The sequence below is a fragment of the Plectropomus leopardus genome, chromosome 11, assembly GCF_026936395.1.
Source record: "Plectropomus leopardus strain MGB_pleo_1.0 chromosome 11, ASM2693639v1, whole genome shotgun sequence".
Classification (NCBI taxonomy): Eukaryota; Metazoa; Chordata; class Actinopteri; order Perciformes; family Serranidae; genus Plectropomus; species Plectropomus leopardus.
Window position 1 is genome coordinate 29,962,258 of NC_142186.1, and position 15,596 is coordinate 29,977,853.

General features: G+C 35.9%; 2 protein-coding genes across 2 annotated transcripts; one reads left to right on the forward strand and one right to left on the reverse strand.

Moving 5' to 3' along the window:
• Positions 1 to 2,718: 2,718 nt before the first annotated feature.
• Positions 2,719 to 10,792, reverse strand: LOC121946020 (lysosomal thioesterase PPT2-A-like). The gene is made up of 8 exons (XM_042490422.2): positions 10,406 to 10,792; positions 8,497 to 8,650; positions 5,755 to 5,850; positions 5,524 to 5,631; positions 5,317 to 5,400; positions 5,052 to 5,136; positions 4,195 to 4,249; positions 2,719 to 4,039 (listed from the first exon to the last, which is right to left on the reverse strand). The coding sequence occupies exons 1-8, from the start codon at positions 10,562 to 10,564 to the stop codon at positions 3,896 to 3,898; spliced, it is 885 nt and encodes a 294-aa protein (XP_042346356.2). The 5' UTR covers positions 10,565 to 10,792; the 3' UTR covers positions 2,719 to 3,895.
• A 983-nt stretch (positions 10,793 to 11,775) lies between these two features.
• LOC148188304 (uncharacterized) lies at positions 11,776 to 12,579 on the forward strand. Its single transcript, XM_088084066.1, has one exon. The coding sequence runs from the start codon at positions 11,776 to 11,778 to the stop codon at positions 12,577 to 12,579; it is 804 nt and encodes a 267-aa protein (XP_087940192.1).
• Positions 12,580 to 15,596: the final 3,017 nt, after the last annotated feature.

A 15,596-nucleotide genomic window follows, 5' to 3' on the forward strand; every position in this document is an offset into this window, starting at 1 on the left:
TATATATATATATATATATATATATATATATATATATATATATATATATTTCATCCAAAAACATAATGGCATTATGTCAAAAACCTGGCATTAAAACGGTTAAAATTCTGAAAATTAATGAATATTCAATATTTATGATTAGGAGTGATGTTATAAACTTAATGAAAGTAGAAAATCATATTAACCTTTTGAAACCTGGAACAATGTCAGTTTTCTTGTACTGCGGTCAGATGCCTTTCACATCTATTTAAATCTTGGATACCAGAGCAAATTCGTTTGATTTCTTTTCAGAAAAACATGGCTAAAAAGGCAAAGAGCAACCTAGATATGCAAGATATGTTGCAGAAAGAAAATTAGTTTAAAAAGACAGAGGGAGAGCTAAAGAGATTATTCTAAGTTAATAATATGTTTTTTAAAAGGGAAAAATGTCCAATGTTTTTACCCTTTAATCTTGCTTTTCTTAATTTCTCTCTTTTTTTCTTTTTCTTTCATTTGTTAATTTTGGAGTTTTTGTTTTGTTGTTTATTTTGTTGTTTTTTGCTTTAGGGGTGATTTTTTTGTTACTTGTTAACTTCTTCCCATGTTTTTGATAGAAGTCATGCCAATTTGCACATGTTTTAAAGTGTTAAACATGTGGACGTAGTTCTTTTATATGCTGTTTCTGTGTTATATTATTATTTTTTGACAAATGTTTCTGGTGCTCCATCTTCACCCAAGACGTCAAAAAAGCTCAGTATAGGAAGTTCAGCCTTTCAAAGGCGATGATATTGTACTTCTCCATTCCCATCATAGACCCTTTTTTTCCTGATATTTGACTTGTTACAGTAGGAAAACCACAGGTGTACATGCTGAAATTAACAATGTCTGAATTTCATTTAGCTGCTTTGACTTCAGGTTCCTGGTATCCTGCGTGCCGGCTGATGGTCACACTCACTGAAGCACTTTAATAGAGCTGCAGCATCGTTAGTGTCATTAGCAACACCTGTGCTTGTCCTACTGTGACAAGTCAAACATCTGCTGTGAGAAAGACCTTTTGAGTCCCTTCAACACGACTCAGGATCCACTCACTGTCACGGACTCTTATCCCCCAGAGAGACCGTCTATCTGCTTTAAATTCGAATGCACATCTTCGGCACTATTTTCCTGAGGTCAGAACTAAAAGACATGGAGAGCCAGCTTTTGTTAATGATGCCCCTAAACTCTAAAACAGTCTGCCTGAAGGTCCTAGGGGTCTAAATCTGCTGAAACTTCCAAATGAAATCTTAAACCACATTTTTTTTTACCATTGCTTTCTCCTGAAATGTGATTTTATTTGATAGTTGTTTTATCTCGTCTAAGCCTGCAGTTTCAATAGATTTTTATTTAATGTTATTATTTTTTTATCATTAGTTTTTTAAGAATGAACTACATAAACTTCTTCTTCACTTCTTAAAACTGCACCGCTTTCCATTTTAATTCAGCAATATTATACACATTTTTATAGCATATTTGTCATATTTTTTTGCTTTTCTTCTTGATTTTTGCAATACTTGTCCATCCATCCATCCATCCATCCATTTTCTTCCTCTCATCCAGAGTCGGGTCACGGGTCGCATGTAAACTCATATTAATAGTCCTCAGACTTAAAACTTTTCTCTTTCTCTTCAACTACATAGTTTCCTTTATCCTATTTTCATAGCTGTTTTCACTGGCAAGGATTAACCCTTTGAAATCTGGATTGACATCACTTTCACATACCTTTCACAAATTTTTAATATACAATGCTTATTTGATTTTAATTTAATTTTTCCTTCAAAATGTGTATGTTATGCACCATTTCACCAAAGCAAATTCCTTGTATGTGAAAACCATGAACTGTATATGAAGTGTCTATGGTAAAAAACCTACTTGGCATTATATGGATTCGGTCAAAATGCTGTTTGTTTGACTTTTTCTTTTATTTAATGTTCATGTTTTAGTCATGAAGTTCATTTAAATCAACAGTCCAGATGCCTCTGTGTAGAGAGGAGGGCAGCTGAGGCCATGCAGTGAAGGAAACAGGATCTGTCGTCGGACACTGTGTTTGAGTCGGTGCAGCAGTTGAGGCACACACTTAAAAATGACACTGTTAATGTGTGTAGTATGGCTAATTAATAAAGTTACACAGTTCATGAGGCTCCACGATCCTGCTCACTTTACTTTCATTTAGAATAGTTTTGTTTCTGTTTTGTTTCCTTGAAAAAAAAAGTACAGATTAAACCAAAAAAAAGGTTACCTGAGATATCACGTTCACAAGATCGAGACAGACGACGTCACAGTAACCTTAACGTTTGACCTGTGACCACCAAAATCTAATCAGTTCATTGTTAAATCCAAGTGGACATTTGTGTCAAATTTGAAGAAATTTCCTCAAGGCGTATTTGAGATATCACGTTGACAAGAATGGGATGTACAGATGTACAGCCCCCAAAACATAATGCCTCAGAGCCATAATCAAAGTCTGATAAGGGAATTTAGGACTGGACTCACTTAAAATGTAGAGGAATTTCTATTCTAACAGCCAGTCACTGTTTATATCTCAGGGTTAACATGCCTGTCTGGATTATTTCTTAGTTACTGAGTGTGATTGTTACACCCCTGCACCACATTTCACAGCTGAAACAGAGCTCCCCGTGCATCACTTGACAGCATGCAGTCAAATCAGGAGAATTTTGGAGGAGAAAGGTCTGGAGCACAAAATCAGTTCACAGCATTTAATAGTGCAAACAGACAAACATCTCTTCACTTCTGTGTCCTCATCGGGGTAAACAAAAAGCACGCAGAGCACAAAAAAGAGAGAAAAAGAGAATATAACGTCATATTTCAGATGTTAATGCCACAAAAAGACAATCGCAGTTTTTTGACAACAGAAACATATTCATTTTTTGAATGAAACAAGACAATTAGATGTGGAAATTTGAGTTTGACAATGTAAGCAAAAGTTTAAAAAGAAAAAAAAAGAAAAAAAATTAAACAGGCATTCTAAAAACAAAAACAACTGGTGTTCCTACAGAAGACTTAAATACAGAAATAGGAATTTTTAGATATTATTAAAAGATCAATTAACACCAAGTTACATGAGGCATAAAGGTGACACTAATCTGAGTGAAGGACAGATCAGATTTCAAGACTTCCACCAGAGGGCAGCAGTCAGTGCATATGTGCTGACATAATGCACGGCTCAGTGTGTCGCTGCAGTCTGAAACTGAGATGTTAAGGACCATTTGAGGATGTTTTTATAAGGGGAAATTTCAGATCACTAAAAACTGCAGGGCCATAACTTTTTGGTGTGTATGGAAGCCGTTTTTCCAGAAAGAAAAAGAAAAAAATGCAACAAAAAGAAGTAGACATTTATGAATTTAAAATCTGTTTCAAATATAAATTCTAAACACAAAATTGGACAACTGAAAAAAAACAAACCTTCATGCTAACTGATCCTAAGCCAGTTTGTCTGAAAAGCTAATAAATTCTCATTAGACAAATGCACCTCGAATTTTTCAATTTAAGGAATCTTTTCTAGGAGCAAAAGGCCTCACAATTTGGCATATTTATTAGAAAAAACGGTATTGTAATGTGTAAAAAAATTGAAATACTTAAATACTTTAATACTTGCTAATATTTCAAAATTGGTTAATGAAAGTCATGCTTCCTGAATCCATTATAATCTTTAAAATACTAAAATATCAAGATAGTAAAATCTTGTGTAAAGAAAACAAGCTTGTAAAATAACAGAACAACATAGATGCTGCCACTTTAATGGGATATTTAATAGTATGTTTTTATATTTACTGTCTCATAAAAATAAAATATAGTTTAGATCATATAGCCTGTTTCGGTTAAATGCTGCTTTAAGATCTCTCTAACTCCGAGTTTGTTCTCATGTGAGCCACTTCTCTATGCAGCTCCTGAACACGGTGAAGTTGGAGTGCCACTGAACGTGCTTCACTCCAGAGTGAACGCACATCGACACGTCTCCACGAGCGTCCAGCGTCTTCAGCCCAAATGTATCGTTCTTGTAATACTTTCAAAAGCAAAGAAGAAGTAAATTATGAGTTATTGCAAAATGGAAGAAGGGAGAGATGTCTTACATTTAACAGAGGGCCTAAAGTAAAAGCAAAAAATGTTTTTTCAAAAGAACTTTATATATACTATGATATATATTAGTTTGTAACTTACCTCCTGGTTCCCCATTTCTACAATGTTTTCTTTGCTGTCATAGAATCCAAAGTGGCTGTTCAGAAAAGAGAAAACAGTCAGTTCAGGTAAAGAAGTCTTGAAACCACTCACGCAGTTTTTCTTTTGGTTTTTGGATTTTTATCTTAAATACAATTTGAAGGCTCCTTTAGTAACTACGTCATTGTCTTGTAATTGTAATTATATAGTTACAAAAAATATACATATTTATTTTTTAGTTTTTAAAAGTAATTTTTTGTGTGCTTATTTTCAAACAATTTTCTTGTAGCTTTTTACTAATTAATACTAATTTGGGGGCCAATTCTTATAAAGGTCTTTGTCAACCTCTTTACATGTTTTTGAGAGAAATCTAGCCAAATTGCTCAGGTTTCAAAGGGTTAAGTACCAATAATTTGTTTTTGAAAATAGAAAAGAAACATATAAATAAATACATGCATGTATACATGCATAAGTACATATAGGAATAAATATATAAATACATATTGGAATAAATAAATTTTAAAATATATATATTCATTTTATTTGTTATTCTTGCTTGTTTTTTCCCATGTTTTAAATAAATACATTAATACAAATCTCTGGATTAACATAAAAATAATGTTGGAGATTTTTTTTTATTATTAATTTAAAGCTTTATGCTTCTGTACATAATTTGGTTTTGCCCCTTTTTTTTTTGGTGAAGAACCATCACAATTATGTCAGAAAAATGTATTTTGCACAAAAGTACCAAATAGAATTATTTGTGTCATTCATTCATTCATTCATTCATCAGACTAAATTGTAAATCCTGGAGGGATATTAGGTGAAAATTAGACTAATGTTTTTGTTTATAATGAAACCTGGACTGCCACGGTGTGATGACGCCATCATCTGGTCCTCCAATCAGCACGAGCTTCTTGATGCGTAGGAAGTTCTTCCGCCATGCTGAGGAGGTGAAATGAAGAAATTCATGACTGTAAATTTGACTGTGGATTCATGAGTGTATATATATATATATATATATATATATATATATATATATATATATATATATATATATATATATATATATATATATATATATACACACACACAGCACATAATTTCAGTAATTCAGTCTGCTACCTTTCATGTTGTTGTGAGGTCTGTCACCATTAAGCCTCACCAAAAAGTCATTGCTCTGCAGATAGCGGGACCTATGGTGAGGGTCTGTGGAGAAAAGATAAATAAATATCTGTTGCAGCATCTTTGCATTGTTTGAATGTTAGATCAGGTGCAGCTTGTCCTCAGTTGAAGGTAAATACGTTCAGCTGATCAAATTTTCTTCCTTACCGTTCCAGTAGTCGCAGATAGACACTTTCTGTCCCACTTTGCTGTAGCAAATATGAAACACTGTCTTCTTCATCCAGTGAGGAAAAACCCACCTCAGGTAATCTGTGTCTGTGGAGGAAAAACAGGAAATTTTTACAAAACAATATTATTTGAATTTCTGGTGAGTTAACTTAATGGCATCATCCCCGCATCATACAGACATGCTTTAAACATGAAATGAAGCTCTCTGACCTCCATACTGCCCGGCCAGCGGGGAGGACAGTGAAACAAAGGTGTGCACGTTGTGATCTGAAGCCATGGAGAGAAGCGCTCGACAAATTAGACCGCCTTAAAAAAGAAGAGGACATGATGTCAGAGTTTCAACAAACCAATGCATTGTATATGATCTGATGCAGTGATCCTTATTGGTGTTTACTCCCTCTGCAGAGATGCATTTTTATGCTAAAAGTGGAGAAAATATGACTGTGGTAACCAAGTCGGCAGTGGCACCATGGCCCCCCTGATACAGCTGCTGTATATTGATCTTTTTAAGTTCAACAGTACTGTTTGTATTTATACATGTGACATGTAGATACATAAAGTTATTGCTATAAGTTTGTACAGCTACATTTACTTATTTATGTATTTCTGTCTTCTATACTTATGTCTGCATGTATTTATTTAAGTATTTAAGACAGCATTCATGTATTTATTGTTTTTAATGTATGCATTTCTCTATTTTTATTTCTTTGTATTTATTTATTTACATTATTTACCTGCTTATTTACTGGTGTGGCGACACATAGACAAAGATAGTGAGTTTGGTACCAATATTTTCTGTTAACTGTTCATTACACATTTTCACGTCACCATAAAACGCATCTCTGGACTTCAGCATGAATTTCTTTGAACGAGTCACAGTTACGAGCCTACTTTGCTTCTTTGCTGCTTTTTTTAATTGATAGTAGTCGCTATACTGGATTTGCCTGCTACACACCCGCTCTGTAAACAAGTGCAAAGCAAATTAAACCTTGCTGCATGTTGCTCCTGAGTCTGGAGGACTGCTGCTGACTTTGGTTGATGTTGAGTTGAGTTTTTCAAAACAAGGTTTTTATGATAATTACAACTTTAAACTGTGTCACCCCGAATTACTACTAGTATTACTATTATTATTAATTTTGTTACTATTAGTATTAGTTTGATATTCCTATTTGCAAATGTGCTTTCTGCCTCTTAGTTTTAGAGCATAAAAACTGCAGAAATGCATGAAATGTGAGCCACTTGGTTAAGTACAGGTACTTATTTCAGTTTGCTAGAAACAGGGAAGTGAAATTTGAAGGTCCAGGGTATATGGATATTTCTTCTCGGTTTTGATCTCTCTGTGTGTGTGTGTGTGTGTGTGTGTGTGTGTGTGTGTGTGTGTGTGTGTGTGTGTGTGTGTGTGTGTGTGTGTGGGATGAGCAGACTAACCCAAGTGAAAGTCGATAAGATCATCAAGGTCATGCAATCAAAAGCGTATTCACCGAACAGTTTTTTTTGCATTGTATACTGTATATTCCTACTTACAGTCGTGATGGTTATTTTGTTACTCTAACCTTCAGGAAACAGACACTCTGTGGTGTTTTCCTTTTAGTCAGCAAGCACAGATAATATACACATTCACGTCTGTCTCATATTATCTCACAGTGAGAATTTATCTTGGTCTCTGACAGACTGAGTGACGCCTCTCTAAATATACACAGTTTATTAGAAACACGCGTATCAGACTAATGCAGTTTAACTCAACAGTCCTGCAGCAACGTCTGCCTTCATGAATGTTATTAAAGTTAAAAATTGTTTTGTTTCTTTTAGAAAAATGTTGATTAATCTTTATGGTCATTTTGGAGGATGTAGTTTGTGTATTCGATTATTTAGTCCAAACTACTGAGACTTAACCATTGAGGTTCAGTGACAAGCACCAATCTTGCAATTAATAAACGACCAGCTCTACAACACGTCTTCCTTGTCGCGTCCGTGTTGTTTTTAGTAATTTAATGTCTCATGAAGTTAATTTAGTGTCTTTTTTTTAAATTTCATGTCTCTTTTGATTAATTTTGATATTTTTTTGGTCATTGTGTGTCTCTTTGAGGAAATTTTGTGTCTTTTATGATAATTTTGTTACTCTTTAGAATAATTTTATATATTTTTTTTAGTAATTTTGTGTCTCTTTAAGGGGATTTTGTGTCTCTTTGAGATAATTTTATGTACATTTTGGTCATTCTATGACTGTGATATGGGGTATTTTATGCTAACCTTGTGTCTTTTTAAAGTAATTTTAAACATTTTTGTGTCTGTTTGAGATAATTTTATGTCTCTTTAAGGTAGTTTTTCATCTTTTTTGGTCATTTTCTTTGTCTTTGAAGTCATTTTGTGTCTCTTTGTGGTTGGTTTGCCCCTTTGTGTAGTTATTTTGTGTCTCTTTGCAGTTCTTTTGCAATTTGTTGTGGTCATTTTGAATCTCTCTCTGATCAGTATTTGATCATTTGAATGACATTTTGCAGCCGAGGGCCGAGGGGCCCCATTTACGCCTTGGGCCCGTCGGCCTGTGCCCCATAGGCCGACTTAAGTAATCCTTCCACGCACAGTTGAAACAATTAACATTAGGCCTCACTGGTAGATGAAATACTGTATGAGAACGATATAATATGAAAAGTAGGCATTTGTTATCTTTAAATAAAATTCATAAAATTTAGACCAAATTCAGATCATTCAGTGCTTTGAACAATAAAATAAAACACATCTTCTTTTTGGCATTCATGTCGTTCGAACATTTAAAGCTCATATCAAAATCGAATGAGCGACTTTCCAGCTCCAGAGAGGGTTAATCTGGTTATCTCCACGTCCTCAGAATTTTTTTATTTTCCCCAACTGACCCGCTGACTCAGGTGACATCACTTGAGGTAATCAGAGCGGCGGTGGTGTGTGCGTACAGCGAGTGTGAGCGTTTGATGGCACCTTGTGAGAAGCAAAGAAGATGGACGCCATCAGGAGCCTTTTGCATGATGGAGTCAAAGACTTTCCTGATGCCTTGGACCTGCTTCCACAGCGGCTTCAGACTGTCCAGGTTATTGTACAAGTCGATCACCGTCACCTCGGTGCCTGGATGCACCTGGGAACGACATTAAGGATCAGAGAGACAGAAACACAGTAATCTCTGATTGGATCAAGTGATGACTGATAATCTCCACAGCCGGCTCTGTCAGATTTTGGCTCACATGCAAAAGTTTCTTTAAAATAAAACTTATTTCAATTGCTTAAAGCCTGAACATGGTGATGGTGAGAAGGCAATGAGCACTTAACAAGAAATACCCCAAAAATAATATTAATTAAAAAAAAAGGAGTAAAATGTTACAAGAAAATTACCAGAAAATTCAAGAAAGGAAAAGTAAAAACAATGAGCGACCTGAAAAAAACATATAATGATATACATAAATTATAGCTATATTTTGGTAACTCAATTTTAAATGTATAATCAAAATAATTATAAATACATTTTTCTGGGCATTTTTACTTTTTTACTTTTTTTTTACATTCTTAATTATTTTCACTCTCTTTTTAAAAACACATTTCCATGTTGTTTTCTTTTTACAAATTCCTTGCTTATTCCTTTTTTTTTAATGTTTTTTGGAAGAAAGAAATCAGACCTGAGTCTGAGGTTTGAAAGGTTTTAAATTCTTGTGAAAGGGCATCTGAATGCAGTACAAAACTGATGTTAATCCAGGGTTCAGATTGTTAAGGAATAGAAAAGGAGAATAGAAAAGGAGAACAGAAATCATTACCTTGAAACTGCTTGTTCATTTTCACTTCACCTGAAATCTGCCCTTAGAATAATCTGTTATGTCGCCTACTGTAGATATAAAGTCCCACATAAGTTTAAATAGTAGTTGTAATGCTTTTTTTGTGGTTTTGTGTCTGTGTGGTATTTTTTAAAACTTTTTAAAACTGTTTGTGGCAATTTTGTGTATTTTTTTGTCATTTTGTTGACAAAAGTTTTTTGGGTCATTTTGTGTCTCTTTGAAGTACTTTTGTGTCTCTTTAGTTTAAATTTGGATCTCTTTAAAGTAATTTTGTGTCACTTACTTTTGTGCAGTGTTTTTTGTTGTTTTGTGTCTTTTCAAGGTAATTCTGCGATTTTTAAAAAGTTATTTTGTGTCATTTTTCGTCATTTTGTATCTTTTGGGGCCGATTTGTGTCTCTTTGAGGTAATTTTGTTCCTCATTAAGGTATTTATTTTTCTTTGTTATTCTGTGTCTCTTTAATGTAATTTTGTGTGGTTCCACTGATATGGAACAACTAACCACTAGTGGTTGGGACAGTATTGTTTATAGTTCCTACCTTGACACAAATGAATAAAACATGGACAAAAAACTTTACATTGTTAACAGACATCTGTATCTGTTCAGGGATTATATTATTGTCATTGCTGTTCAAGTAGATACAAAAATGTCCCAACCAACCCCACTATCCCCCACCTTTTACTTCACTATATTTATTTAATAACTTACTTGTAGCAGGTTTTGATAATTAACTCACAGAAGGCCCATAATCAACTGTAATTTATGATGTATTATAGATATTATATAGATTACAGCAAACCACTGAGTAATCAGTGTGTAATTATTTATCAGTTAAATGAATGCATCAATAATTATTTCCAGCAATTTATTATATGAAACTCTTAAATTCGGCATTTTGCAATTACTTTATATACATTTTGATGACAATCCTTTTTTGACTTTTACTTAAAAACGTTTTATATCCAGGACTTTTACTCCTTGCACCTCAGATTTTTCTTCAAATAAAGACGAACTTAGAAGTTTCTCCAAAAAGTTTAACACATTTGACATGTTTCCACGTGTCCTACCTTGCGTATGAAAAGAGACAGGGTTTTGAACTGTCTCGGTCCATCAAAAATGCCATGCACGATGATGACAGGCCTGTACCCGTCAATGCAAACCCCTGTCAGCAGCAGCAGCAGCAGCAGCGCCGGTGATCCGCGGAGGATCTGCGGAGGCTTCGTCATCTTTACCCGGTCACAGGTGACACCTCTGGCCCAGCAGACTGGAGGAAGACCGAGCGAAAGGACCACGAAGGGACTTTGACCCCCTCGGTGATGAGATCTTTAATTTAATTTTTAACAGTGCTGATTAGTATTGTTCTCTTTAAACTTTTGTTTGAAGACTTGAAGAGCATGCGCTTTTCCTTCCTCGTCACTTCTAACTGTGTGGCGCCGTGTTGTTTTAGGTGGTGTTGTAGCCCACATCCGTTTTCGATATTCAGTTAGATTTACTGACTCACCCAGCGTTTAGACTAAGGTATATATATACATATATATATATATATATATATATATATATATATATATATATATATATATATATATATATATATATATATATATATATATATATATATATATATATATATATATTCATATATATATATATATATACATTCATTCTGTTGCACTGCATCTTTTTGTCGTGTGGGAATGGCTTCTTTTGGCACAATTTTTTTCTGACATTTTTTCAACTTCAGGACCCAATTTAAAAGATTTGTTGGAAAAGAAATCAAAAGTAATCAAATGTACCTAATAAGTTATATTACTTTGATGAAGTAACTAAAAAAGTTAGATTGCTTATTACATTTTTAAAAGGGTAACTAGTAATCTGTAACCTGTAACATTTCAAAAGTAACTCTGAAGACTGTAATAAGAGTGTTTTTCTATGGTTTGCACAGATCTCCCACACCTTGTGGGTGCAAGACCGCTGTTTAAACACATGGGGGCAGCAGCACTCCACTGAGTCCGTCAGCTGCAGAGCCTTACTGTGTCTGTGTACCAATGATAATGACGGCTTTTTATAATACTTTATTGTTTTCCATTATTTATTTATTCATTTATTTAAAAAACTACACCTAATTTGTATGTTACTTAATGCGTTTTAATGTTTTGTAAAGTGTAAAGTACTTTGAATTCGCCTCAACAAATTGTCCGAAGTTAAATTCGGAAAACAGCAGTGCGCGCGCGTTAGTGTAGCGCGCGTGCCCGTGCGCCACACGTTCGACTCGTTCCATTATGACGTAATTAGAAGGTTCACTATAAAGCATTTCGTCATTGTTTCGTCATCTGATCTCTTTTTTAAGTCATCACAAGAAAAATTACCACAAACTTTCTGGACGGAGAACAACGAGGTTGTATCGCCTGCGTGTTAGAGAGCCAACATAACAACAAAGATGACTTCAACACAACATCTTCTTGCTGAACTTCAGCTCGCAAAAAACATTGTCAAACTGACCCCAATGGAGGGCAGAAGACAAATGTTTCAAGAGCTGAAAGCACTGGAGATGGAGCGCAGACAAAGAGTCGCTGCTCTGGAGACCATGGAGAAGTCCAAGACGGAGAGAGACAGAGAGAGTGTGAGAGAGGAGGAAAGTCAGAGGAGACAGAAAGGAGAAGCTGTGCAGAAGCTTAGGCAGGAGGCCTTGGACAAAATCAAACAAGACCAACTGCAGAAACAGGAGCTCTTGTGGAAAGAGATGGCAGAGGCGTTCAAAAGGCAGTACGGTCTGAGTACAGCCGCTGAACTCTGCCCTCTGTCAACGGTGGGAGACAAAGCTGACCCAGAGAGTTTGACCTCTGACCTGAAGTCTGCTCAGGTGAGAAAGAAAACTCTCTACAACAACTGGGTCAGAGAAAAAACTGACAGTAAGCCCATCAAGGAGAAGACCGGCCCAGATGTCTATCAGCTCTTTGCTGCAAAATCAGGTCCCAAGCCTGAAGAAGAACCCCAGGCATCCAGATCCAAGGGGGGCCTGCAGTGGGTTCGGGAAAGACTGAGAGTTGGACACTGGGCTGAAAAGTACGAGGACCACAGAGCGAAGAAGAAAGAGAAACGCATGCGCAAAACTCAGGAGCAATATGAAAGGTGGACCTCCTTCAAGCAAAGTCTGACAAGTCAAGACCAACGACTGAATGACTATTACAACGCTGGAGGATTTACTACAAGCAGACGTAGCATCCTGAAGGACGTTTTCTAATTTACATTTCTTCACTGCAAGACCTCCACACCTCTTAAACGCTATTATTATTGCACAGACAAGGTAAGTTTCTGTCAGAAATCTGCAGAAAACACACTCAGTAAGATGAGCAACAAGGTTTATGTTGTAAAATATTCATATATGTATTGTGACAAGTAAATTCCCGTCCTCTGATTTTTTTTTTGACTGCGCAACTAACTCTCTGTTTATGTCTCGTCTCTCAGGATCATGAAAAAAGTGTCTTCAACCACATGAAGTTTCCAGTGAAGAACAACTCGGGCCATCCGGACTACACGTGTCTGCACAACTTTAGGATCCATGAGCGGTTGGCAGACTGAGGATGGACATGTGGATGAGCATCATTTTATTTCAGATTAATCACACTGAAACCATCTGTGAATAAACTGGGTTAATTTAGCTTTGTGTTGCGGAATAGGCAGTCATAAAAATACCAGCAAATGTTATTTAAGTTCGGTACGATATCCAAAGCCTCTAGTGTGAAGGCGGCTGCCAGTACTTGGCTTACAAAAGGCTGTTGGTGACGGTCTCCTTCACCAGTGGTGGTGTGACCAGTGACTTCTTCCAGGGTTGTCCTTTTGTCAACGATTCTGTTTGTGATATTCAGGATCTCAGGGCGCAGCCAGGGAGAGGGAGGGGTCTGGTTTGGGAAGCTCAAAATGGCATCTTTGCTTTTAGTGGATGATGCGGTTCTGTTGGCGTCCTCACACTTTGACCTTCAGCATGCACTGGGGTGGTTTGCAGCCGAGTGTGAAGCGGTCGGGATGAGAGTTGGGACCTTCACATCTGAGGCCGTGGTTCTCTGCCGGAAAACTTAGGATTGCCCCCTCTGGGTAGCGGGAGAGCTTAACGCTTTAAGCGAGGGAGTTCGAGTTCATGAGTGAGGGAAAAATGGAGCGTGAGGTGGATAGGTGGTTTGGCGCAGCATCAGCAGTGATGCGGGTGTTGTGCCGGACTGTCCTGGTGAAAAGGGAGCTGAGCCAGAAGGCAAAACTTTCAATTTACGGATCCATGCATGTTCCATCCCTCACTTATGAGCATGAACTTTAGGCAGTGAGCCATGCTGTACTGTAAGGGTTCACCACGCTTCCTCCCAGCAAACCTCCTTACCTGCCAGCAGTGTGAGGGGTAATTGGCTATTTGCTGGTATTTTCTGTCTGTCCAAATTCCACAACACAATGTCTTCAACCTACAGGGTTTCTCACACAATAATTTATCCGTGGCAACACCATGTATATATATATATATACACACAGGTAAATTTAAATTATGTGGGAAACACTGACTTATTCACAGGTGGTTTCACAGGGCTGCACGGTGGCGCAGTGGTTAGCACTGTAGCCGCACAGAGGGATGACCAGTTCGTACTCTGGTTCTCTCTCTGTGTAGAGTTTGCATGTTCTCTCCGTGTATGCATGGGTTTACTCCGGGTTCTCCGGTTTCCTCCCATTCACAAATATGCACAGTTTAGGGTCATTGTTGCATAAAATTGGATTCAATAATTAATAAAAAATGTAAAAAAAATAAAACAATAATGATTTCTGCATGTTTTATCCTGTATATGACATCCAAGTGCTGTTTACTGGATATGAAATTATAATAAAAATGTCATTCTTCAACCTTACAAAAGTACATTGTTGATCATCTGGTTGTGGAAAATTCCAGAGTATTTCCAGACTCCCATCTGTCTCTCAATATCTATGTCTGCAGCTGCACACTTTTTACTTTTAGTAGGTACTGCCCTCACAAAGTATGTACTGTTGCATGCAATATGCACACAATCAGGACAAACTACTTGTTCATAACACTGTATCCTAAACGTTTCTTGTACATTGGTTACATTGGATATAAAACCAAATGCTATTTGGTTTAGTTTAGTTTAGAGATTAAGATTTTGCATAAAAACATGAACATGTATAAATTGTGTTGTTTTGTTATGAATGTAAATTACAGTTCACACAGGTACAACTTCAATGGTAAGTTGATTAATCAATCAGTTGATTGACAGAACTATTTTAATAAACATTTAAGTTTTTAAGTTAATATTCTTTCTTTTTTTAAAAATATTTTTATTGTGTTTTTGGTTTGAGTGTTTTAATCACATAATGTTGTTTGTAATAATTTTGAGGTCATTTTTTTATGGCGTTTATCTATTCTTAATTTTTTATTTATTTATTTTATTTTTTTTTAGATTTTTCTGCATTCGGCACTTTTAATACTTTAAGTACTTACTCCCGCATTTACCCACTTTTACTTATTTTTATAATGTATTAGTATTTTTTACTGAAGTAAAGGATCTTAATACTTCTTCTACCACTGCACAAAAGAGCAGCTGAAGGATTTCGTGGTATCTAATAGTGAGGTTATCAGATTGTAACCAGCTGTCAATGGTCCGGAGGATTTTACCAGGAGCCGAATTATCAGCGGAGGTCTCCTCCTCTTTAAAATGAATGCAGCATGTCATTAAAACCAGTTAAATCCAGTGTTTGGTTTGTCCGTTCTGGGCTACTGTAGAGACATGACGGCGCAACATAGACGAATACCTGCTCCCTATGTAGATATAAAAAGCTAATTTTAAAGTAACTAAAACATGAAGATTTTTACTTTCAGGTGATTATACACTGAAAAAAACCCAACTTATAGTCTATTTTTGCCAGTATATCCCCCTAAATCCTACACTGACCTTGAAATGATCGATCAATTATCCAAATAGTTACAGGTTGTGATAGTTGTTACAGGTTGTTATAGTTGTTACAGGTTGTTATAGTTGTTACAGGTTGTTATAGTTACAGGTTGTTATAGTTGTTACAGGTTGTTATAGTTATAGTTGTTACAGGTTGTTATAGTTGTTACAGGTTATAGTTGTTACAGGTTATAGTTGTTACAGGTTGTTATAGTTGTTACAGGTTGTTATAGTTGTTACAGGGTGTTATAGTTGTTACAGGTTGTTATAGTTGTTACAGGTTGTTATAGTTGTTACAGGTTACAGTTGTTACAGG